General features: G+C 39.9%; 2 protein-coding genes across 2 annotated transcripts in view; one reads left to right on the forward strand and one right to left on the reverse strand.

Moving 5' to 3' along the window:
* Nucleotides 1-26,786, forward strand: part of LOC129667897 (leukocyte immunoglobulin-like receptor subfamily B member 3) — a 294,716-nt gene that overhangs the window by 50,705 nt on the left and 217,225 nt on the right. The window lies entirely within an intron of this gene.
* The window catches only part of Nlrp2 (NLR family pyrin domain containing 2), a 42,953-nt gene that overhangs the window by 9,975 nt on the left and 6,192 nt on the right, over nucleotides 1-26,786 (reverse strand). The window contains exons 5-9 of the mRNA XM_055595584.1: nucleotides 9,985-11,602; nucleotides 7,740-7,910; nucleotides 5,167-5,331; nucleotides 2,933-3,103; nucleotides 1,800-1,967 (exon numbers count right to left, since the gene is read on the reverse strand). Of these exons, the coding sequence (XP_055451559.1) occupies nucleotides 1,800-1,967; nucleotides 2,933-3,103; nucleotides 5,167-5,331; nucleotides 7,740-7,910; nucleotides 9,985-11,602 (2,293 nt within the window). The remainder of the gene's footprint in view (nucleotides 1-1,799; nucleotides 1,968-2,932; nucleotides 3,104-5,166; nucleotides 5,332-7,739; nucleotides 7,911-9,984; nucleotides 11,603-26,786) is intronic.

A 26,786-nucleotide genomic window follows, 5' to 3' on the forward strand; every position in this document is an offset into this window, starting at 1 on the left:
GACTTCCCTTCATGATGGACTACAAAATGTAATTTGAAATAAACCCCTTCCTCTCCAAGTTGCTTTTTGTCATGGTATTTATCATAGTAACAAGAAACAAATGAGATAGTGTACCCCCATACCAACAGAGCCAGTGTTTAAACAGAAGTGGTGACCTCTGTTACCCAGAACAGCAGTGCTGTCAATACAAAATACAATTTCTACAACACAGCCTCATTATTCTTTACAAACCAATTATATAAAACTTTTCTTTGCAACAATTAGAGACCACTGCAGAACACCGCAGCCAATCAAACTGTACAGTTTTGGAGCCTACTTCTGATGGATATACCATCAAAAACCTCCTGCATCCAAGGCTCAGGGAAGATTGTTGAAGAGGGGGAAATATTGGAAGAGCCAGAGGGATCAGGAAGTTTACTATGAGATTATGTCTCCTGGTAATACCAGAAACACCCCATGAAGTCTCACCAAACCCGAGTGCTCAGATATGAGCTGAGTAAGGGTGATACTAATGACTGGGCAAACCTGGATATGGAAAAGCCCACAGGGCCTCAACTGTACACAAAGAATAGGCAACTGAGGAAAGCTGGGAGCAGGAGAGGTGGTCAAGCCCTAGGGACCACCAGTTGGTTGTCCAGTGCCAAACGGTGAGCACCAAAAATATACCTACAAATAACATTTCATGGCCCCAACAGGGTTATACATAGGAATAAATATATATACACACATATGCATAAAGTAACAGTTACTGAAAAGAGGCCACGAGTTTATAGGAGAGTGAGAGGGTTGCATGGGAAGGTTTGGAGAAAAGAAAGGGAAGGGAGAGAAATATTCTAACTATATTTTAATCTCAAAATAAAATATATGTAAAAGAAAATGAATCCTATAAATTTCAGAGTGACAATCAGGGCCACATTGAGCTTGTAGACAAACTAATTCTACCTCTACCCAACCATGCATACTTTATGTTTCACAGTGGTAAGATCACAGGGTTTGAAGAGGACACCAAGCTGTGCTTGGGACACAGCACTTGGGAGTATGAGGTAGGAGGATTGTTGAGTAGGAAGCCAGCCTGCACTACAGAGGGAGATTTGGTCTCATAAAAATATTAAAACAATGTAAGCTTTGGAGGGTGGGGAAGAGTGCTGTGAAGTTGTGTCTCTGGAGCTGGCATGGCTATGGCCCACACCAAGTCCCAGAAGCTCTAGTTACCTACAGAAGATCAAGTCAGGCAAAAATACTGCACATATGGGGAGGGTTCCTGAGGACCTACCCCTACCTAGAGGCTGTTGGTAGTTGATGGCTTCTTGGGGAGGAAGAGTCACTATTCTTTGGGAGGTTGTTGATGTCCCAAGTGGATGATCCCACACCTGAATGTGTGTCAGCAGTACTAATTAGACTCAGTAGATCATACTTTACAAAGATTTAAAAACAGAAGGAAAAAAAAAAACAACAGAAGCTAGGAATGGTGGCCTAGCTTATAATTCTTATAATCCAGGTATTTTGTAGGTGTAGGATCAGGAGTTCAAGGTCAGCCTCTGTTATACAATGGATTCAAAGCTGGTCTGGGATACATAACAAACTGTCTCAAACAAAACCAAAGCTAAAAAGGATGTCAGATCTGGAAATGAGATCTTCCTCTCAATTTCCTATATAATATTAACATGTTAATATACAATGGAAGATCATTAGCATACTATGTGTGGTAGTTAGAATAATCATGAATTACTTTTATATGTATCCTACTCAAATGTATAGGGTACACACACACGCACACACACAGGCAAAAAAAGACTTACACTAGGGTCTGTAGTATACATTTTGTGTGGCTTAAACTTTCACACAGGATTTTTATTCCATCATCCCCAAGAATGTTCTTGGCCAGGTTGAGGTGTGTCAGAGTCTGGCTGATGATCACAAGAGAGAGGTCCTTGCAACAGACTTCAGTGAGGCGACAATTCTCCAGCCTGTGGATAAGTCAAACAGCTGAACCAAACATGACTGGCTCTACCAACAATCAGTCTAGGAAGGGGAAAGGCTCACAGGGCTCCACCCTTTACCTTTCAACTGTTGTCTATAGATAGATTTTAGGAGAAGAGGAATCACCACCCTTAGTTGTGTCTCCTCTGCTGAGCCCACTAGGGCTTTAACACATAGCTCTAAACTGAGTTTCACTGATTGCCCTAGTTAATTTTGGTGGATCACAGTACAAAATGAATAGATATAAAGAGACTGAAGAGGGCCAGATTGGGAGGTGGGGGTGAGAATGTCAATATACATGGTACACATGTGTGAAACTGTCAAAAAAAAAATCCCACCTAAAACAAAAACCCCAAACCAAAGTACACCAAATCAGCTAAATGAACAAATCACACACAGTTAAAACAGAGGATGTTTCCAGCAGTCTCCAGAAGGTAAAGTCCATCACACAGTCATGATCACAGGAGGAATTTGGAATGAGGAAAGAAATCCTAATGAGGCCTTTGTATGACCAAGCCAGCAACAATCCAGCATGGATAAGGAAGGGGTACATGTTGCCACCCCACAGCTCGGGAGCCACTGGCAGTTGATGGCTTCTGGGGTAGGAAGAGTTGATGGAGCGTCAGGGAGGTGACTCAGGCTCTAGTAGATTGTCCTACAGTAAGTAGACTCAACAAAAAAGTGGGTTTAAGCAAAGAGCACGTGAAGTTAGGAGGCACTGGTGAGGAACAGATGAATTCAGAGGACAGAAAATGGGGAATGAATTTTATCAAATGACACACACATGCCCACAATGTATGAAATTCTCGATAACAAAGAATGAGAAGAGCAAAATGAGTGATGCAGGGTGCCTGTATCTCTGGGTGGACTCATGGCTTGCCCGGTGAGTGTGGTGTTACTCACGTCTCTCCTCTCCACAGCTCAGACTTCACAGGAAGGAGGAGGTACTTACGATACCCTCTGAAGCTTGCACGTTGGTTGCTTCCAAGTCTTACACAGCAGCTTGGCACCCTTGTCTGAGAGTTCATTGTCTGTGAGATCCAGACATGTCAGGACTTGACTGACTTTCAGGGCTGGGAAGAAGTCATCCCATTTCTCAACAGTGGTAGAACAAGATCCCAGCCTGTGGGGCAATGACAACAAGTATGTTCTGAATGGCCCAGAGTTTTCCACAGTGATGTAGGACAGCTGTTCCCCAGCTGTGAATGACTTCACTAAGTGTATAGCCAGCCAAAGTAGAAGAATAATTTACAAGAGATAGTAGCACATCAAATCAGGCTTGCAAATAAACTAGCAGAAATTGACTGGGCCTAGTTGAGGTGGTTAGATTGTTTCTGATGAAGCTTGCTCTCCTTGGATTAGCCCCCCCCCCCCGAAACTTTTGAGTTTTCTTTCCTGTTGTAGGAATGAATGGCTTACTTCCTAGTTTTTAAAGGCACACTATTTATACTCTTGGGCTGTTGTGTGTTCTACCTTCCATTGTGAGTACAAAAACATGGTCTAGTTGCCTAAGTTCACCAAGTTCATTTTCTCCCGAATACATTTTCACCAAGAATGCTTTTAATACCAGCTACTAGGGGTGGAGGAAGGCAGATCTGTGAGGTTCAGACCAGTCTAGTCTATATAGCGAGTTTCAGGCCAGTCAGAACTACACAGTGAAATCCTCTCTCAAATTACTTTTGTTCTTTTAATATTTCACACACAAATAACATACATAATGTATCTTATTCACATCCTTTCCTACAAATCCCACCCAATGCCAACTCAACACACTTCTACGCCCAGTTTATATCCTCGTTAGCCCCACCCTTAGCTGAAGAGATATTGGCAGTTGATGGCAGCCAGGGAAGGGAGAAGCACTTTTTCTTCGGTGTTGTGGCCACTGGAGGTGCTCCATACCTCAAGGATGGCTCCACACACATGTGCATACATGCAGTGCTAATTGTGCTGCCATGAATTTATGAACATATAGATGTAGTTTTGAGACAGCTGTTATCTGGCCCTGACTGGCTCCAAACCCATTATCTATATCAGGCTGGCCTTGAACTCGAGGTTTCCCTGCCTCTGCCTCCCAAGTTCTTGAATCAAACGTATGCACCACCAAACTCAGCTTCCTATATTACTTAAGGGACTGGGTCTCACAATACGTACTTCAAACTTGTAGCTCTCCTGCCTCAGCCTCCCCAGTCCCATGATTCTAGGCACATAACAGATTTTTATTATCTCCATTTTTATATTGGAAATAAAATTTGTATCTTCGTAGTGAATGTTTCAAGTTGATAACTCACATGGAATAGCATGTAGAGCTCTGTGACATAGCTAAAATGTACTAAAGATAATGAAGAGCCTCTCAGAGCTACACTATAATTATGTAACCAAATTAAATCAAGGTATTGGCATATTATGTGGACTGTCAATTGCTTCCAAATTACATACACTGGGCTTACATGGAATTTTCTTTCATTTTTGGCATTAGCATATTCATTTAAAATGAAAATTGAGTCTCATATTCAAGCTATACACTTTCACTCCCAGATAATTCTCTCAGGAAAAGAAAAAAGGAGTTTTTTTTGCCAGGGATGCTACTGACGGCAGCTACAACTTGTCTCATGGATTCTTTGACCTCGTCTGCCAGTCCTTATAGGGTGTGTCATCCCCTCCTTATTAAAAACAAAACCTAGTTAAATGGGTGAAGGTCACATTCCAAGGGATGCAGAGGAATAGTTTGTGAACTTACACTATGTCCCTGCTGCTGGCTCAAATGTAATCATGTTAGGATCTGTGATCACACGAGAGGAGTGGTGGTACAATCAGTAAAGACTATCCCATATCCCAAAGAGCTGGCCCTCCAATCAAGAGTGATGGTAGGGAAGGGGTTAACGGATGCTCTGGGGTCCTTAAGCCTACCTTCTGAACCACAACTGCAAGAAAATAACCTAATAGAGCTGTTACCCGGGATTCTAGGAGTTTCCTGTTACAGGGTTGTCATATAGAGTTGTTTTGGTTGTTCAGACCTCAGGAAAGGTGAAGACTGAAGTTTTTGTTCATCTTCTGGTCTGTGTGCCCTGCATAGAGGGTTTTTTTTTTTTAAATACTAAATAACCTTTCCCTTTAATTTAGATTTGCTGTATAGGCAGACCCGAGATAGTCTTATACCAGCAGAATCCTATGGATGAAGAGAGATACCTGAGAAACCGCAGTTTACATGCTGGATTTTTCACAACCTCACAGAGGGAGGGAAGCACAGTGCTCAGCTTGCCACCTTCCAGGGTCAGATGTGAGAGGCTTTCATAACCATTAAAAACGAGGCACAATTTCTCATAAGCATCATCTGGGGAAATGTTTTTGAGGCTGAGGAAAAGAACACAAAAGCTGACATCTTGAGTATCGGTGAGATGGCTTGGTGAATAAAAACACTTGACACCAAACCTGTCAGCCTCAATTTGATCCCTGGGGCCCGCATTATGAAAGGAAAGAGTCAATTCTGATAAGTTGCTCTGGTTTCCACTCACACAAATATATACATTACATGACTATACAGTAATATTCCACACAATAATAAATATAATAAAAAATTTAAAAGATGAGATTTTGACTCTACCTCCACAAACTGAAGCAAAGGAATGCAGTATGTTTAAATTTTAGCCTCCCCCACATTAAAGCACCCCATTATTCAAGGCATCATTGACAAAATTGTGTTTCACTTATACAAGACTGTTCTCTTACATGCGCACCTCATCAGCTAATTGACCAAATCAAGATATTTAACATATCCACCATCTCACACAGCTACAATTCTGACTTCATAGCTACAATCCTATACCCCAGAAATGACCAAGAAACACGCTGATTTTTGGCTAGATACTCCTTTTTCGTGCATCCATATGATACTCTCTATGTAAGATATAATTTAAATCTTTTAAAAAATCTATGACAATGTGTGTGTCTGCATGTGAATATGAGTGTGGGCATATTCCTGTGTGAATGTAGCTGCCCTCAGAGTTCAGAAAAAGGCAACAGACTCCCTGGAGACAGTGTTTCAAGAAAACGGGTGAAAGATCATATTGTGTGAAATAAGTAATTTTCTGTTTTGTGTGAGAGAACACAGAAGATCTACGCTTTCCTGCCATGTGTGGTGGCATATATCTATAATCTGACCATGTGGGAGGTGGCTAGATTGTCAGAATTGTGAAGCCAACACAGCCTACAGATGAATGGTTGAAAAGCCAGGGCTACATAATGAGACCCTGTCTCATAAAGGCCATCTAAACCACCCTCCAAGCCCCCAACTCATAGCAGCAAAGATGGACTATATATGTTATATTAATACTGTAATGACATTATAATATATGCTAATTTCCAGATCTTTCTCATCTCAAGCTTTGGTTCCATTGACCAACATTTCTTTTTAGGAACTATCTGAAGTTCTGGTTTCTTTAATCATTTCAAACATCTACAAAATGCACTACATGTGTGTATATATATCTCTATGTATGTATATATCTCCATGATATATACATACATATATCATAGAGGTATATACATAGATATATACACACACATACATACACATACATATATATGCTATCTTCCACACAAAAGCCTTTTTTTTTTTTTGAAAAGAGGCAACATCCATTTTCTTTGATGTGTTACCAGTGGGCACCTTTCCACAACCAGTGTGTCTTGTGGAAGACTGTGAGGAGCTCTTCTGTATTTAGAACCAGATGGCACAGTTAGTGAAATCCTTACCAGATGAGAACCCTTATACATTAAGAATGAATTAACAGGTGTCAGAGAGATGGCTCAGTGGTCAAGACACTTGTAACTCTTGCAGAGGACCCAGGTTTGGTTTCCAGTTCCCACAGAATGGTGACTACTGTCTGACATTTCAGTTCCTGGGAAGCCGATGCCTTCTTCTGATCTCCATTGGCACTGGGAATGCCCGTGGTGTACATACATACACAGGTAAAAACTCAAAAGTTAACCAAAATTTCCTAAACCCTTTGTGACTCACATCTCCCTAGATTTAAGCCTTTTAGGAATATAGTCTACAGATGATATCAAGTAAGACTGAAAAGTTTTCCACAGTCTGCACTCATGAATTTAAGTTACATATTTACTTTTTCCCCTGCCAATATTTTAATGCAACCACTTTTATTCCAATTTCATTCATTTGTGAGCATGTTTTTGGCCGTGGGCACACACATACCTTGCCCAGTTGACTTTTCATGCTCATGCCTCAAGGCACATTGCTTTCTATCTTTCCACATCAGTGGCTTCCAGCCTGTCATGACTGTGTCCCCTGGGGACACAGTTACCTGTAGACTCTGAGGCATCTTGTGACTGAAGGAAGAAAGTGCTTTGATATCTGGGGCATGTGGAGGTCAGGGACAGTGTCACCATTCTACAGTACACAGACCAACCTTTCCCCTCCAACAAAGAAATACATCGCTCACGTGTCTGCAGAGGCTGGGGACTCTGTTCTGTTCAGAGCCCACTGGTTGCCACAGTAGAACTCCAACTGCCTGGGGATCTTGATTATTTTTCTTATGGTGTTTGTGGACACCAAAAACGTATCCTGTATTATACCGAAGATCCTTCACTAGATATAATTAAGGGCAGGGCCCCTCTAGATTCCTTTTGTCTTGGGTACCTGTTTAGAGTCTGGGATAGGAATTTGAGGATTTTTCCAGTAATAAAATTGTGAACACTTTGGTCAAAGGCTAGGGGTTTTCCTCTGGAGATCAGCTTCTACTTACACTACTTTCTGGAGACAACAGCGAGCAGAAGGCAGCTTTTCACAAAGAATCTGCAGCAAGGAGCTGTTGAAGAAGCTTTCACTGATGTCCAGAGAAACCAGTTTTTCATTTGAATTAAACATGTCACAAAAGTCTGTCCAGAAAGTTAACAGGTGCTGGTCATCCTGGGACCTACAAAAACAAAGAGGCTAAGTTTTATTTCTACACGTATTCATGTATGCTTGCATACCCCCATAAATCCTCAAGCACCTTCCACCTTTTTCGAGAGGCAGAATCAATCATTGGTTTGGAATTTCACTAAGTAGGCTAGGCCAGCAGGCACTTAAGCCTCCAGAACCCACCTGTCTCCACCTTCCATCTGCCATCACTGAGGTTACAGGCACTACCCTGTGTTTCTGTCTGGGCTCTGATGATCTAAACTCAGGTCTTTCAAGTTGCCTTGTTTTAAGTGATTAAAGATTGAGCTTTAAGGACTGTGCCATCTTCACAGTTTCTACAAAAGTTTTTGAAATTTGTCTTTCATATCAGCATCCAAAGAGATGGTTGTTATGACATTTTACCGTGTACCTTGTTCTTACTGCTCCTTCTCCACTCTCTTGCCTGCTTCTTCCTGCTGCCCTTATGTTTTCATGCAACTACTTAGTATTCAATTATCTACATGGTTCCTAAGATGCCTTCCAGTCTCATGGCTACTGGTCTACTTTGCTTCTCTGTTGTGGTGATTAAGCAGCATGACCAAAAGGAACTTTTGGAGTAAAGGGTTTATTTGGCTTTTCTCCTGATCACAGTCCATGACTGAGGGTAGGAACTCACAGTAGGAACTGAAGTACAGGCCATGGAGAAACACTGCTTACCGACTTGCTCAATCTGCTTTCTAATAACACCCAAGACCACCATCCCAGGAATGAAGCCCCCCACAGTGGGCTGGGCCTTCTCATATCAACCAAAATATGTCTCCCAGATGGCTTACAAACCAGTCTGATGGAGAAAATGCCTTGAATGACATTTTCTTCTCCCAGATCATTTTTGTTTGTGTTCATCTGACAGAAATTAATCACTACAGTTTTTTAATTTTCATAACATAACCCTGAACATATATATATATATGTATATACATATACACATACATACAAAAATTAAAATCAGTGTATGAGAGAGAATCAGTGTATGAGAGAGAACATGGTATTTATCTGAATCTGGCTCCTCCATTTAGTGACTTCTAATTCTATCTATTTTTCTGCAACTGTTATGATGTTATTTTTCTTTATAGAACAATGAAATCTCATCATTTGCAGTAACACTGAAGACATTATGTTAACTGAAGTAAGCTGAACTAGAAGGACAAATACTGAGCATTCTCTCATATATATCAATTAAAAAAGACAGCTTGAATATGAAATAGTGCTTGAGTTGAGAAAGGTACAAGGTTAGGGCAGGTTAAGGGAGAATGTATGACTTTGAATATTTATGATTCATGTGTGTGGGTTTTCTGTCTGCATGTATACCTAGGCACCAAGTACATGCCTAGCACCCATGAAGGCAAGAGCAGCATTCATGATCCTGATGGAACTGGATTTATAGACAGTTGTAAGTCACAACAAAGGTGCTTGGAACTGAATCCCGCTCCTCTGGAAGACCAGCAAGTGCTGGCTGCTGAGCCATCTCTCCAGACGTATGAGTGCGGAAAACAAACTAGGCTTTAAGGGAGAAGATAACAGAGCACATGTGATGTGAGGACAGGCAGGAGGGTTCACTGGCAAAGGTGCGGTGGCTAAAGATAAATTCCATTTCTAGGAGACACATGGTTCAAGGAGAGAAGTGCTTTCCATGAGCTAGCCTCTGACTTCTGCACACACATACACAACAAACAAATCCAATAAAAACACATGTGATATAAAATTAGAAGCAGGGATACCATGAGTAAAAAGGTTTAGCATAGATGGTGGGCAGGGAGATGAGGGATACAGGCAGGAGAATCAACTAAAACTCTATGAAAATCCCATAAGGGAAGTAATAGAGCAATTGCTCACCCAAGGAGAGGAGAGCGTAGGCATTAAGATGTTTTCACTGTCAGTTAGGCATGCTTAATCATACCATCATCTCACTTTATTAAGTGGGAATGTACAAAATGTTCTACCCTGTGCTACAGAGAATGGAGACTTCAACCTCTCACTAAAAATACATGGGATAAGATGGAGGACAAAAGCATCATGAAGAAGTCTGAAATGGAAAATAAAGTTCATACCTTTGATCTTGAGCTGTGGACTCCAGTGAAGCATCATTCTCTGGGAAGACACCCTTTTCTACTTGCAGGGACATTGTCTGCAAGTTCTGAGAATTCTTGAGGCAGAATGAAGCATACATGAGATCTGTGTTGGTTTTCAAATGCAAGGAGATTTCCTCAAAGAGGGCCATGGCTTCCTTCACAAGGCCCTCCTCCTGAGACTCATAGAGACAGGACAAAATCTCTGGTAGATCCATCAACAAGAGGAAGGGTTTGTTTTCCCCCGACTCACACTCCAGGAATTTCTTCTTGACTCCGATTGATATTTGGCAGCCTAAAATGGTCTTCAACTTTTGAATCCAAGTCTCATTCAAGAGGCCAAATACAAACATCAGCAGTCCAGACAGGTTGGGGTTTTTTAATCTTGCTTCCCTAGAAAGCATATTCTGTATGCTATATTTTGAGACATTCTTGCCTTCCTGCTCAAGTTCCTGAACAAATATTATGGCAGCCAGGAGCTGCTGGATACCAAGACAGCTGAAGGAGAGACATTTACTGGAACAATTTTTAAGGAGGATGTACTTGTATATTATGGGATGCAACTTATTTGGGTCCAATTGTAATTTCAGGAAGTCTTCCTCACAAAGTACAGGCAGCTGTTCCAACAGACTATCAGCAGCCAGCGTGCATATTTTCTTGAACAAAGTGTGGAGTTCTGTGTTGAGACTGTCTTCAGAGGTTTCTAGTGAGAAGACTCTGCAGAGGAAGCTCAGGAACATGCAGGTGTGGGTCTGGCATGTCAGGGCAGGGTCTTCCCCGCTCTTCATCCCGAGCTCCAGGGAGAGGCAGAGTATCCCGCATGTGGCAGGAAGGGAGGCCATTCGGAAGAGAGAAGCATTACCCTTCACTGCACTGAGAGCTCGCAGTGCCTTCTCCTTCCCTTCCTCCTCCTCTTCCTCCTGCTCCTCATCTTCACCCTCCTCACCATTAAAGTATTTCCGAAAGTACTCCTGTGTTTCCTGCTCCGAGAAGCCCTTCATCTCTATGAGCATGGGCTGATCTGTCATGAGGTGGATTTGCTGCAAAGCCTTTGTCCGTGTGGTCACTAGCAGTGTGGCGTGAGGTACCATCTTCCTCTTGAGCAAGCTGGTCAGTAAGACAGCTGCAGGCTGCACTGTGTCCCAGTCACTACAGAGGTCACAGAGCAGAGCTCCTGCTGGGGCTACCAGCTCATCAAAACCATCCACCACAAACAGGAATTTCCTGTCCCAGCCTATTTGCTTCGTCACATGAGCCCTCCAGGAGTTATTGTCCATGAAGAGGAGGTGTGCAAAAGTGCAAGGATCAATATTGTTAATTTCCCTGCAGCTGATGTAGAAGGCACATGGGAACATCTGGGCCTGCTTGCTCTCTGACCATCCTACCATTAGCCTCTTCGCCATTGTGCTTTTCCCAGAGCCTGGAGGGCCATGCAGGACGACTGTGTGAGCAAATGGCATCTCTGCCTTTGGATTACACGCCATCATGAGTGCTCTGTAGCTCTCCGTATCCACGTAGATGTCTTCATTGTATTTAGGCCAGAGGCTCTTCCTCCATTTATCTGTGTATTCACTCTTCCACAACTTTTTATGCCTGTGTTCTTTACCATCAATGACAGGGGTAGGGGATAGACAAAATTATACTCACACACAAACACACACACACAAACACACATACCTCCCACACTCACTACACATACACCACACACCCTCACACACTTACCATACACAATTCACTACACACATACTCACCACATAGACACTCACTACACAGTCATCACACACTCATCACACACAGATACCTTCACTACACACAGACACACTCATCACACACACACTAATCAGAAACTCATACCAGAAACACACACACACACCACTCATATACTCACTATACTCTACTACATACACACACACACACACACACACACACACACACACCACACAAACACACACACAAATAAAAAGAGGACTTGTTGGGAAATAAAAAGGTATTAGGACACAATGGAATGCTACTCAGCAAATATAAACAAGGAAATCATGAAATTTGCAGGCAAATGGATGGAACTAGAAAAGATCATCCTGAGTGAGGTAACCCAGTCCCAGAAAGACTTGCATGGTATGTACTCACTTATAAGTGGAGATTAAACATAAAGTACAGGATAAGCACACTCCGAGGCCTAGACCCAAGATAGGTAACACAGAGGATCCAAGAGAGGATGCTTAAATCTCACTTGTAAGGGGAGATAGAACAGACAGAGGTATTGGCTGAAGAGAAGGAACAAGGTAGGAGAGGGGGCACAGAGTTAACAGGGTAGAGATAAGACCTAAGGAGAAAGGGGGTGAGAGGACAGAAGACCTGTGGAGAAAAGGGAAACTGAGGGTGGGGGTATCTCTGTGAAAAGCTGGAGACCTAAGTCAGGACATGCTGCTGGGAGGATATGAGGGGGATTCAAGCAGAGACTCCTAGTAGCAGAGGCCGTAGAGACAGAAGAGGACATCCTCTAACTAGACTAGTCTCCTAGCAGAGGAAGGGGACAGTAATCCACCCACAAAAATTTGGACCCAAACTTCCCCTGCCTACAAATATGCAGGGGTAAAGATAAGAGCAGATAGAGCAGAGATTGAGGGAATGTACAACCTATTCCTGGCCCAACCAAAGACCCACCCTACGGGAGAGTGCCAACCCCTGACCCTATGAGTGATACTCTGCTAAGCTTGCAGACAGGAGCCTGTCAAAGAGTTGCCCTCTGAGAGGCTCTACCCAGCAGTATATCAAAAAACAGATGCTGAGACTCACAGCTAATGTTTGATCAATGCATAGGGAGTCTTGGGGAATAATTGGAGGAAAGAGAAAAGGACCTGGAAGTGACAGGAGCCCCACAAGAAAAACAAGAGAGCCATCTAACCAGGCTTAGAAAGACCATGCAGAACTGGACCTAGCCCCCTTACAAAGGTGTAGCAGATGGGCAGCTTAGGCCTCATGTGGGTCCTCTAGTAAGGGAAGTGGGGACTGCATAGGCCACAGACTCACTTGCCAGCTTTTTGAACACTTTCCCCTGGCAGGACTGTGTTGCCAGGCCACAGGAGAGGCAGGACAGTTCAGTCCTGATACAACTTGATGAGCTGGGGTGGATGGGAAAGGGAGCTCCCCTTTTCTGATAAAAAGAAAGTGTGAGACAGGGGAAAAGGAAAGAGGCTACCAAAGATGTAAAGTGAGTAAAATAAGTGAGAAAGTGAATAAAATAAAATGAGAAAAAGGTATCAGGAGGGAAAGGGGAGACAAAAGAGGGCAGTGGAGGTGAATATGGTACAAATACACAGTATATATATGAAGATGTCATTAAATGATTATAGATAGTTAATGTATGCTAGCTAATATTAAAAAGCCCGCAATGCAGTTTATTATAGCAACCTGTCTGTTTTCCGTACTGGACCAGAACAAGTAGGGAGAGCTCAGGAAATGAGTCTGTATGGCATCTTCAGCTCGATAGTACTTATCACAAACTTTAATGAAGAATAGAGTGCTACCTATGTGTAACACACACCACCTCTCAGGCACTGTATGAAAACTGGTATGCCTATGTGCTACAAGTGACCAGGGTTTGATGCTTCAAACCATCTCTTTAGTATGAGAATTAATTTGTGCTAATAGTGGGAATAAGGGTGTAAGGAAATGAGAATGAGGGGTAAGGTAAAAAAAAAAAAAAAGCCCTTACCCTTTTGTTTGCCTCTAATTAGGGTTTAAATCACAAAGGTGACTTTTCTTCTGCAAAGAGGAGAAGTATTCACCTGGAGAAAGCATAGAGAATCTATGCGCTTCATTCATGTCCCTTTTTATCCCTTGTGGCACATACATTTTTCTCTCACTTTCTAAAATTCACAATTCATTTTTGGGAATGCTCCACAAATCAGAAGTTTTAGACTTGTGAGAATTATTCATCTGCTGGGTGCCTCCCATGTGAAGAAACACATATGTAATAATACTTCAAGTTTTGTCTTAATCTTTCTCTTATTAGGTACCCAGGAAATCAAAACCAACATGATTAGAAAGAAAATTTTCTTCTGTACAATTTATAATAGTATTACTCAAAAGTGGGAAAAAGCTGAAACATTAAGACAGTAGATCTGAAATTCTGAGGAGTACTCAGTCTGAAATAGGACTTCTACTTTACTCTCTACCCAAGGGTCAGAGACCATTGCAGAGGAGGGAGCAGAAAGGTCTGGTGGGTGGCTGACAAGCAAAGTGTTTTCAGGACGTGACAGAAGCTGCACATGTGAAATTGCTGGAGCAGTTGCAGCATGTACAAATCTGTGTAAACTCAAGTGAGACAAGATCCCAGCATGGAGGCAGGGTGGGTGGGTGGGTTGGAGTGGGCAAAAAATCTCACCCCTAGCAAAGAACTATTGGCAATTGATAGCTACCTGGGCAGGGAAGGAAGGAAGAACCTGTTTTTTTTTAACGGGCATGACTTCTGGTAAACGGACCATGCTTCAGGGCAGGCTCCGAACAACAGTGCACATTTGGTCTGTGCACATTTGATTCCTTGGGTTAAAAACAGAGCATGACATTGGGAAGGTGGGGATGGACCCTGGAACATTTTGGGGAAGAAGGGTGAATATGATCAAAATGCATTTTATGAAATTCTAAGAGGATAATGAAATTATTATGAAATACAATAGAAATACAAAATTCTGAAACTGAGAGAAGAGGGAAACTCTTCAAGATATAGATTTAGATAAGCACTTTGTGGAAAGGACTTCAGTGGAAGTAAAGCCAAGACTGACAAATGGACTGCAGAGTTCAAAAGTTTCTGCTCTCAAGGAAACAATTCAATGAGGAGTCTACAGAATAGGAGAATATTTGTTAGCTTTACATCTAACAGCACTATAAACAACATATAAATAGAAGTCTATCCAGAACCATATCTAACCTCTACACCTGGCCAGACTGCCCATCTTTTCCTCTAGAGCCAAGCCAGGTTGAGTTGCCCTGACCTCCCATGTCTATGACTTCTTAACCCACCAAATATAGCCTTGATACTCCAATGTCCCAGCCCAGTCATGTGCCCCCTGCCTGCACTGCCATCCACCTCTAAGGCTTCTTCTAGACTTCTACCAACACTTGCTCTACCTGTCACCACCCACAGGTTTCTTCTGTGTCTCGTCCAAACTTTCTACCCAGATAGACCTTCCATTGTATTCTCCAGGATCCAGCCCAGGGGTTTACCTGACCATCCATTCTTAGCTTATCCCCAAACCACTATATCTAGCTTGGGTCCTACATTCCAGTGCCCTGACTTCTGGCCATATCCCTTCCACCTATATCTTAACCCACAGACCGTTCTGTATGCCATATTCAACCTCTCCACTCAGCCAGATATACCTCCATACTTCAGACTTAGACTGGTAGGCACATCTTTTAGACCATCTCCTAGTCTCCTCAGTACATCTGACTTTATCCCACAAAAGTGATTTCCAACCTTTCAGGACAGCCTGCGTGTGCATCCTCTCCTGCCTCAATCTGCTCAGACAATATCAGACTTAAAACTGACCAGACAAGGTCACATGCCCAAATCTCATCACAAAAATACTGACAATATGAAAGATCAAGCCAGTATTTCCTTTTTAATAACCAAAACTCTTGAAAAAAATATTTGCCAATAAGAATTACCTAAATGAGCAAATAATTTAAAAGAAAAATTATAAAATTTAAACAATTAAAGGACTTTAAGGAACAGAAATTGCTCAATGAAATTAAGGAGAGAAAAAAATGTCAAATGATGCCCCCCCCCCCAAAAAAAAAAAAACCCACCAAAACTACAAACATAAGGCTTATGGAAATGGTTCAGACAATACAATCCAGGACTTGAGAATAGAATTCAACAAGGAGATAGAAACATTGAAGAGGACTCAAAGGTTAGATGAACATGGATTTGAAAAACCAAAAAACCCAACCCAAAGGAAATGCTCACAAGTAGAATGAATCAAACAGAAGAAGAAAAATTAGGACTCAAAGATAAAAGGGAGGCTCCCAGACCAAATAAGCAAGGAATATGACAAATAAAAAACACAGAAAAAGAACATATAGGAAGTATGGGGCACCATGAAAAACTAAAGCTTCAAATTATAAGTATAGATGAGGGGAAGAATCTTAGGTCAATAGCATAGACGAGATCTACAAAATCATGGAAGAAAACTTTCTCAAACTGAGGAAAGATGTACTTATACAGACAGAAAAGACACAGAACACCAAATAAACAAAGTCAGAAAAGAAAAACTTGTAGAATGCCATAGTTAAAATACTAAACATATACCACAAAGAAAACTTCAAAAGAAACACACACACACACAAGTCACATATAGAGGAAAGCCCATCAAAGCAACAGCAATTAAAACTCTGAAAGCCAGAAGAGCCTGGAGCAATGCATTTCAAGTCCTAGAAGACTGTGATGATCAGCAAAACTATCTGCCATAACTGAAAGAAAAATCTTCCCATGATATAAACAACCTAAAACAAAAACAAAAACAAAACAAAACAAAAAAAAACCCCTCCTATGTCCAAAAAACTAAGCTGAAAGAAAATCTAAGAAGTGATTATTTCAGACTGAAAAGGGGAATGAGTATATCAGAGACTGGAAAGAAATATTATTCCATAATTATTAAAATACAAAGTACCACTAAGAATACAAATAACACCATAAACATTAACATGATGACTCCAAATAACACACATATTTCAGAAATAAGCTTAAATATCAATAATCTCAGCTATCTAATCAAAATACTCAGGCTGACTGAAGGAATAAAAAAAATCATCTGGCCAAACAGAGGCACACACAAAAAAATCATCTGCCATCTAAAACACATTATCAGCTTTAGAGAGAATGTACTGCCTTAGAATAAAAGGATGACCAAAAATACTGTAGTCAAATAGGACTAGGAAGCAAGCAGCCATTTTATCCGAATATCTGACAAAATAGACTTCAAACTAAAATTAATCAGAATAAATAAAGAGGGACACTTCATTTTAGTCAAGAGAAGAGTTAACCCAGAAGATATTACTATTCTAAATACATGTGCATAAAACTTTTGGACATTCAACTTCATTAAAAATGTACTGCTTGTTTTAAATATATAGATTAACATCAATAAGTTATCAATAAGTGATTCCAATATTTCACTTTCTCAAATAGACAGTTCATCTAGATAAAAAAAAATGAACAAATACAGAATTGACATCATACATCATTTGGACTTAATAGCTAACTAGAGACTATTTTATCCAAATACCAAAGAATACACATTCTATTAGGTGGCATATGGGAGCTTTTCTAATATAGACTGTATCCTGGAACACAAAACAAATCTTTACAAATGAAAAAAGATTGAAATCACTCCCTGTAGCTTATCTGATCACAATACAGTAAGACTTAAAACTGACAGCAAACAAGTTTTTGGTAAATACAGAAACTCATAGAGATTAGTAATTTCATAATGAGTTGCTTAATGAATCAAAGAAAAAAATGAAAAAATAAGTTTTCTGGACTAAATGAAAACGAGAAACAAAATTGCTGGGACATTAAAAGCAGTCGAATTAGGGAAATTTATAGCTCTGACTGCCTATGCTAAAAAATTAGCACAGTAAGTGGCTTAATAAGGTAATTCAACAAGTTGTAGAAATAAGAACTAAAACCAAAGTCAGTCAACAGCAAGAAATAATAAAAAAACAAATCAGTGAAATATAAACAAAGATAGCAGGAAAAAAATGAATTCACATAAGATCTAGTTCTTTGAAAAAAAAATAGCAAGATTGACAGACTCTTTGGCCAAACTAACCAAAAGAAAGAACACAAATTAACAGAATTAGAAACGAATAGGGAAGTGTTAAAAGACACACCAAAAAATTAATATTCTAGTATGTACTCCATTAAGGTGGGAAGCCTAAAAGAAATAGATGACTGTCCAGATTCAGCCAAAGCACCAAAATTTAACCAAGAAGTCAACAACTTAAAGAGACTCCTAAGAAACGAGGATATCAGAATAGTCAAAAGCCTTCTAGTTAAAATATTCAGAGCTGGAGAGGATGGGAACCACACAAGGAGAACAACAGAACCAGAAAACTTGAACACAGGGAACTTCCCAGAGACTCATACTCCAACCAAGGACTATTCATGGAGATAACCTAGAACCCCTGCACAGATGTAGCACATGATAGTTCAGTGTCCAAGTGGGCTACATAGTAATGGGAAGAGGGACTGCCTCTGACATATTCTGATTGGCCTGCTCTTTAATTACCTCCCCCTGAGGGGGAGCAGCCTTACCAGGCCACAGAAGATGACAATGCAGCCACTCCTGATGAGAACTAATAGACTAAGATCAGAAAGAAGGAGAGGAGGACCTCCCCTATCAGTGAACTTGGGAAGGGGCATGCATGAGGAAGGGGGAGGGAGGGTGGGATCAGGAGAGGAGGAAGGAGGGGCTTATGGGGGAATAAAAAATGAATAAAGTGAAATTAATAGTAAAAAAATAAAATTAAAAATTCAGTTCAGTGCTACACTGGTTCACAGCAGAATTCTACCAGACTTTCAAAGAAGAGCTACAATTAATCTTTCCTGAGCTATTAAAGTAGAAATAGAAGGCACATACCCAAACTAGTTCCAGTATCACCCCAACACCTAAATCAGATAAAGACACAACAAAAAAGAAACCAAAAGCCAGTATCCCTAATGAATAGAGACTCAAAATGCTCAAGATATTTTATAAACAGAACTTAGGTATGCATAAAAAGATTATACACTGTGACCATGTTGGCTTTATCTCTGAAATGCAAGGATAGCTAAAAACCCACAAGTCATTAAATATAATTCTCTACTTAAAGACAAAAATCACAAAATCATCTTAATAGATGCATAAAAAGCCTTTGACAAAATCCAACATGCCTTCCTGATAAAAATCCTAGAGAATCTAGTGCTAGAGGGGACATCCCTCAACATAAAAGTGATATGCAAGAAACCCACAGCCAACACCACCCTAGCGAAAATATCACAGCAATACCACTGACGTGAAGAATGAGACATGAATGTCCCCTATCCCACTTTTCCCCTCCAATATTGTGCTCAAAATATTAGCTGGAGCAATAAGGCAAGAGAGAAAAATTAAAGTGACATAAATATAAAAGAAATAAAATTATTCTTATTTTCAGAACATAATTACATTAGAGATCCCCAAATTTCTATCAGAAAAATTCTAGAAATGACAAATTCATCAATGTGGTGAGATACAGAACCCACATGCAAAAATCAATAGCTTTTCTGTATACCAACAACAAACAAATAGACTGCAAACATACTCACTCAATATGCTCTCTCAAAACATAAAAAGTAAAAGAATATATCCAGTAATAAACATATCCAAAGAAGTGGAGGAACTCTATAATGAAAACTTTAAACACTGGATGAAAGAGATAATGACACTAGAAAATGGAAAGATATTCCATGCGTATGGACTGGTAGAATATTTTGAAAATGACACTTTTACCAAAAGTTGTTTACAGATTCAATGCAATAACAATCAAAATCTCCATCTCATTCTTCACAAAAATGAAAAAAAAATCCTAAAATTCATATGCAGCTACAAAAGACTCTGGACAACCAAAATAATCTTGAGCAAAATGATCAGGGAAGGATAAATTACCATTCCGGATTTTAAGATATATTATAGAGCCATAGTAATAAAAATATTGATTGGCACAGACAGACATGTAGACTAATGGAACAAAATTGAAGGCTCAAACATGAGTACACATAGCTTCAGCCAGTTAATAGTTGATAAAGATGAAAAAAAAAATCCCTCTGCTACCCCCACCCATATGCTGAAGAAAAGAAAGTATCTTCAACCAATGGTGCTGGGAAACTGTATGCCCACATTCAGAAAAATAAAATTAGACCCATATTACCTTGCACAAAAACTGAATCAAAGGCATAGATAGGAAACCCGAAATGCTGAAACTGGAGAAAACATAGGAAATAGCCTACGTTAAATAGGTGTAGGGAAGGACTCTCTGAATAGGACTCCATGTGAACAAGAATTAAGACCAACAATCAACAAGTGGGACTTCATAAAACTAAAAAGTTTCAACATAGCTAAGGAAACAATCAGCCAGGTAAAAAGGAAGCCCATAGAATGGGAAGGGACCATTGCCAGCTATACATCTGACAGAGGATTAATATACAGAATATATAAAGAACTCAAAACACACAGAATCAAAGCAACAAAACAAAACAATATGACACAAAACAAATAGCCCAGTCAAAAAAAAAAAAATGGGTCTGGAACCTGAACAGAGACTTCTCAAAGAAAAACAATGGCTAAGAAATATCTCAAAATGTGTTCATTGTCTCTACAATCAGGGAAACAAACTGAAACAATGGATGTTTCATCTTATCCCACTTAGAATGGCAAAGATCAACAAAACAACGGACAACTGATGCTGGTGTGGGTGGAGGGAAAAGGAAACCCTCATTCACTGTTGGTGAGATGCAAACTGGCCTAGCAGTAAGGAGAATTCCCAAGAAGCTAAAAATAATTCTACCATATGACCCAGGTATACCACTGCTGCGCATCTGCCCAAAGGTCTTGAACCTTACTCCAGATACTTTCTAAGCTACATTCATTGCTGCTCTATTCACAATATCTAGGAAATATAAAGTATCTTAATATCCTACAACTAAGAATGGGTAATGAAAATGTGCTGCTTATACCCCAGGCATTCCTATTTATTTAGCTGTAGAGAAAAATGAACATATGAACTTTGAAGATAAACAGCAGAACTAGAAAAGGTCATATTTAGTGAGATAACCCAGACGCAGAAAGACAAATGTCACATTGTCTCTGTCATTGGAAGCTCTTAGCTCCAAATCTTTAGATGTGAGTGTCCATATTCTGGAGAAAGTGCAGAAACCAGAAAAGTGAAAAGGGACCATTTGCTGGGGCAGAGGGTGGAAATATGGTACTCTAATTATGGAGGAAAAATGATAAAATACCAAAGGAGGGGTAAAATAACATTAAGAATGCCAGAAAAAGTCATAAGGAGTCAAACTACTATTTACCTAAAAAACCCTACAACACATGAAGTCTGTGTAGAAATACACACACATATGCACACTTGTATGCGCACGCACACACAGTTTAAGTAAAAATTTCTCATCTGGGCTAACAATGGTCCCTTGAAAAGCTAAAGATCATCTAACAAATTCCTCAACAGCAGGTATGAGAAGCCTTCTTCTGAGTTGTTGGTCAGGGTTGTCCATGAGACTAAAAATCTTACAGGTTATTGTTATTGTTTTTGGTTGCCTCCTGTGAGGTGGAAGGTAGGTCCTCATTTCCAAACACTGTGCACTTTGGACACAGGACCAAGAAGTCTTGGAGATGGAACTGACCTGAATACCTCTTCCTTGAGGACTAGCTATACCAGAAGGCACTGTACCAGAAGTACTGTACCATGCAAGCTTCCTAAAGGAGGAAAGCAACCAATATTTCTACCCAATTCTGACTCATATAAACCATAACAATAACTAGCATGGCATAACTCAAAGGGAGAAGTGGCACAAATACCTTGGTGTTGGTCCAATTGGACTTGAGACCTGCTCAATAAGAGGGATACCACACCTGATACTGGAAACCTACCCAACTACTCAGGGCTAATGAATTCATAGATCTTGGAGAACCTATAATCAACACTTTACTAAACCAGGCTAATACCTAACCACACTCCACGTATTTGTACTTATACTCACAGATGAATGCAGTACTCACCCCCTTATCAAGGAAAATCTTTGCAACAGATGGAGACCACTACAGAAGACCATAAACAATCAAAATTCAGAGTTGTGGAGCTCAGTCCCAACTGATAATGAGATCTGGTCTCCTAAGCCTAACATCTAAAAAAACAACTCCTACATTTTAGGTTCAAAAAACATTGAAGTAGAAGGGGTGGAAAATTATAAGAGGCAGAGGATTAGGGAGTTTCCTATGAGAATGTGTCTCCTAGAATGTCAGAAGCTACACTCATCCAACCTCACTAACATGACTGCCCTAATAAGAGCTGAATAGAGCAAACACCAATAGATATGTTTGTGTGGACATTGGAAATCCCACAAGGTCTCAACCGCATACAAAGCAATACAGGCAACCAAGAAAAGCCAAGAGTGGGCAAAATAGTCTTCTGTATTAAGAGCACACTGATTAGTTACCCAATTACAATTACCAGGTAATAAAATGAATTTGAAATAGATCAAGGAGTGGTGTATTGGCAGGTTTGTAGAGAGGAAAAAAGAAGAAATGATGCAATAGAAAATCTCATAAAAAGAAAAAATATAGACATTCAAACAATATAATCAATAATGGACTGAAAAATGGACACCTCTCAAAGCTCTAGTATTATGTAAGCTTTGAGAAATGGTGGTATTGGTTTCAAGATTAGTCACTATATAAAAAACGATTTAAAAACCATGTATGAAAAAATGTATGTATGTATGGGGGCAATAAAGTAAAACTACTTTAAATTCCATGTCATCACATAGTCTATACTCACTTATAAGTGGATACTAGACCTATAAGATAAGATAAACATACTAAAATCTGTACACCTAAAGATGATAAACAAGAAAGAGGACCCGGGGTAAGATGATCAATCCTCACTTAGAAAGACAAATGGGATGGACATTGCAAGTAGGAGAAAAGAAGAAACAGGACAGGGGCCTATCACTGAGGGCCTCTGAAAGACTCTACTTAGCAGTGTATCAAAGCAGATGCTGAGAGTCATAACCAAACCTTGGCTAGAGTGCAGGGAATCATATGAAAGAAGGGGGAGTTAGTATGACCTGGAGAGGATAGGAGCTCCACAAGGACCAAATTTATCTGGGCACAGGGGTATTTTTTGAGACTGTTTCTCCAACCAAGGACCATACATGGATATAACCTAGAACCCCTTCTCAGATGTAGCCCATGGCAGCTCAGTATCCAAGGGGGTACCCCAGTAAGGGGAACAGGGACTGTCTCTGACATGAACTCAGTGGCTGGCTCTTTGACACCCCACCCCCGAGGGAGGAGCAGTCTTGCTAAGCCACAGAGGAGGACATTGCAGCTAGTCCTGAGGATACCTGATAAGCTAGGGTCAGATGGAAAGGGAGGAGGACCTCCCCTATCAGTGGACTTAGAGAGGGGCAGGGAGGAGATGAGGGAGGGTGGGTTTGGGAGGGAATGAAAGAGGGAGCAACAGCTGGGATACAAAATAAATTAACTATTATAAAAAATAAAAATTTAATTGAAAAAACTCCATGTCACCTCAATGAAATTGATTTTCTTAAAAAAAAAAAACAAATGCTGATGAAGCTGGGGGAAAGAGAAACCCTTATTTACTATTGGTGGGAGCATAAACCAGTATAGCCACCTCTCTGCAGGGTTTCTTGCGGGACCAGGATCTCACTGATTGAAGTAGGCTGGCTGGACAGGGTTCCTCTGGTATCCCTCCTCCAGGATTGGGATTACAGGCTCACTCTGTCATGCCTGGCTTTCTATGTGGGTGCTGTGAATCAAACACTATATTCTTTATGCTTGTATGGCAAACACTTTACCAACTGAGCCATCTGTCTCAGCACATATTTTCTGTTTATTTTTATTTTTTGAGACAGGGTCTCAGGTATCTCAGGCTGGCTACAAATGTACTATGTAGCTCAGTAAGAAACTTGAACTCCCAATTTTATATCTCCATGTACTAAATGGTGGGATGAATGGTATGTGTCGCTACATATAGAGCAAGGGGATGCTATTACCATTGTCTAGGCACTGTAAAAGTCCTAAGAAATTCTATTTCTATTTCTCAATTCTATTTCAATTTCTGTCCTTCTAGAAAGTGAATTTTGATTTTCTTAAGTGTCCACTTCATTTTCTTCATATTTTAGGAAGGAAGCCATTATCAAAGAGCAACTGGAATATTAGAAATGGTGGAACACTTAGTTGATTTCAGATCAGGTGTGAAGAGTTGGTCTCATAATTTCAGAAAGTGATACGCAAGCTACCAGAGAAGAGCAACCAGTAGTCCTAGCCAGCTGTAAAGGCTATGAAACATAATGCTGACATGACTGACAACATACCTCCAAGGATGTAGTAGTGGCACTTACATTTTGGGGGTAACCAATGGAATATTAAGTTGGACTTAAGTCCCACTTGACAGGAAGGAATTCAGGCTTGGCACTATAAACCTAGTCGAGTACCAGTGGCTGGAGAGGTGATAGACCCTAGAGGAGAACCTACTTCAGCTATTTTACTAAACCAATATAATTTCTAACTGTATTCTAAACACTAACCCTTATACCCACAAATTAAGTGTAGTTCTCATCCCTCATCAAAGAAACTTCTTTTAGCAACAGATGGAAACCATTCCAGAGACCCAAAGCTAGTCAAAATGCAGACAGTAAGTGATTATGGGGTGCCCAACCCTTACAACTAAGGCTAAGGGAATAGCGTCATAGTAGAAGAGCTTAAACCATAAGTCCTGTTGCTAGTGTCCCTTAAAAATGACAAGGGAAACTCACTGGTAAAACCTCAAAAAAAAAAAAAAAAAGACTGCCTAAACAATATAATGACAACACCATTTGACATGCCAACGCAGAGAGGTGAAATTTTACATTGTCCCATGCCTAGATGAAGAACAAATGGTTAATGGCTGCTGGGAGAGAGAATCCACTTTTTCAAGTTATCCAATCCCAACTGGTCATCTTGAACAGTGTAAATGTAATAGTCTGTGTATATGTACACACACACACACACACACACACACACACACACACACACAATAATAAAGAGATCAGTGGTAGTAAGAAAATTAATAGCATTAAATGCCAACATAAAAAAATATTGGAGAGATCTCAGACTGGTAACAGCACACATGAAAGCTCTAGAACAAAAAGCAGCCTTTTCATAACCAAAGAGTAGGAGATGGCAGAAAATAAACTGGAGGCTGGAATCAAAATCAAAACAGGCAGGCAGTGGTGGCACACACATTTAATCTCAGTACTTGGGAGACAGAGAAAGATGGATCTCAGAGTTAGAGGCCAACCTGGCCCACAGACTCACTTCCAGGACAGCCAGGACTACACAGAAAAACCCTGTCTCAAAAGAAACCATGAACAATATAATCAACGAAACAGTTGGTTCTTTGAGAAAATAAACAAAGTAGACAAACCTGTAGCCAAGCTAACTAAAAGGTAGTTACACAATATCCAAATTAACAAAATCAGAAATGAAAAGGGGGACATAACAGACATGGAGGAAATCCAAAGAATCTTTAGGTCTTACTTCAAAAACCTGTACACCATAAAATTGGAAATAAAATAAATGGATAATTTTCTTGATAGATACCACTTACCAGAGTTAAATTAAGATCAGATAAACAACTTAAACCTACAACCCCCTAAGGAAACAAACAGTTATTAAGTGTCTCTCAAACAAAAAAAGCCCAGGGTTAGGTGGTTTTAGTTCAGAATTCTATCAGACTTTCAAGGACAAGCTAATACCAATACTCCTTAAATTATTCCACTAAATAAAAATAAGGAACAATGCCAAATTCATTTTAGGAGGCCACACAAAGATCCAACAAAGAGAATTATAAAGCAATTTCCCTATGAACATAGATACAAAAATACTTGACCAAATACTCTCAAACTGAATCCAAGAACACATCAAAAAGATCATCCAACATGACCAAGTAGGCTTCACCTCAGAAATGCAGTTCAACATACAAAAAATAAAAATCAGTCAATGTCTACCATATATACAAACTGAAAGAAAAAAATCCACATGATTACTAGACACTGAAAAAGCCTCTGACAATATCCAACATCACTTCATAATAAAAGTATTGGGACAGATCAGGGATACAAGGGTCATACCTAAACATCATAAAAACAATTTACAGCAAGCCTATGAGCATTAAATTAAATGGAGACACACTCAAAGCAATGTCACTAAATTCAGGAACAATATAACGCTGTCTACTTTCTCCATATCTACTTAAAAGATATATCTGCTTGAAGTTCTAGCTAGAGCAATAAGACATTTGGAGTAGATCACGAAGATACAAATTAGAAAGGAAGAAGTCAAAGTATTGTTATTTGCACATGATATGGAAGTATACATAAGCAACCTCCAAAATTTTACCAAGGAACATCTAGAGCACATAAACACTGCTAGTAAAGTTGCTGGATACAACATAATTTAAAAAACCAGTAGCCCTCCTATATAAATGACAAAGAGTCTGAAAAAGAATCAGGGAAACACCACCATTGCCAACAACCATGAACAACATAAAATTTCTTGGGGTAACCCTAACCAAACAAATGAAAGACTTGTATGACAAAACTTCAAGTCTTTGAAGATAGAAGATGGAGAATATATAAGATAGAAAGATTTCCTTTGCTCATGGATCAGTAGAACATAGTGAAAATGTCTATCCTACCAAAAATAATCTACAGATCTAAAGTAATTCCCATCAAAATTTCAACATATTTCTTTATAGACATTTAAAGAATACTCAATTTTATATAGAAAAAAAAAACCTAGGTGAGCTAAGAAAAAAATTTGCAGGCAAATGGATGGAACTAGAAAAGACCAGGCTGGGTGAAGTAATCCAGAAACAAAAAGCTAGGCAGTGTATACACTCACTTATAAGCAGATATTAGCCATGTAATATAGGATAGCCATATTAAAATCTTTAGACATAAGGAA

The sequence above is a fragment of the Psammomys obesus genome, unplaced genomic scaffold, assembly GCF_907164565.1.
Source record: "Psammomys obesus unplaced genomic scaffold, mPsaObe1.curated_primary_1811, whole genome shotgun sequence".
Lineage (NCBI taxonomy): Eukaryota > Metazoa > Chordata > Mammalia > Rodentia > Muridae > Psammomys > Psammomys obesus.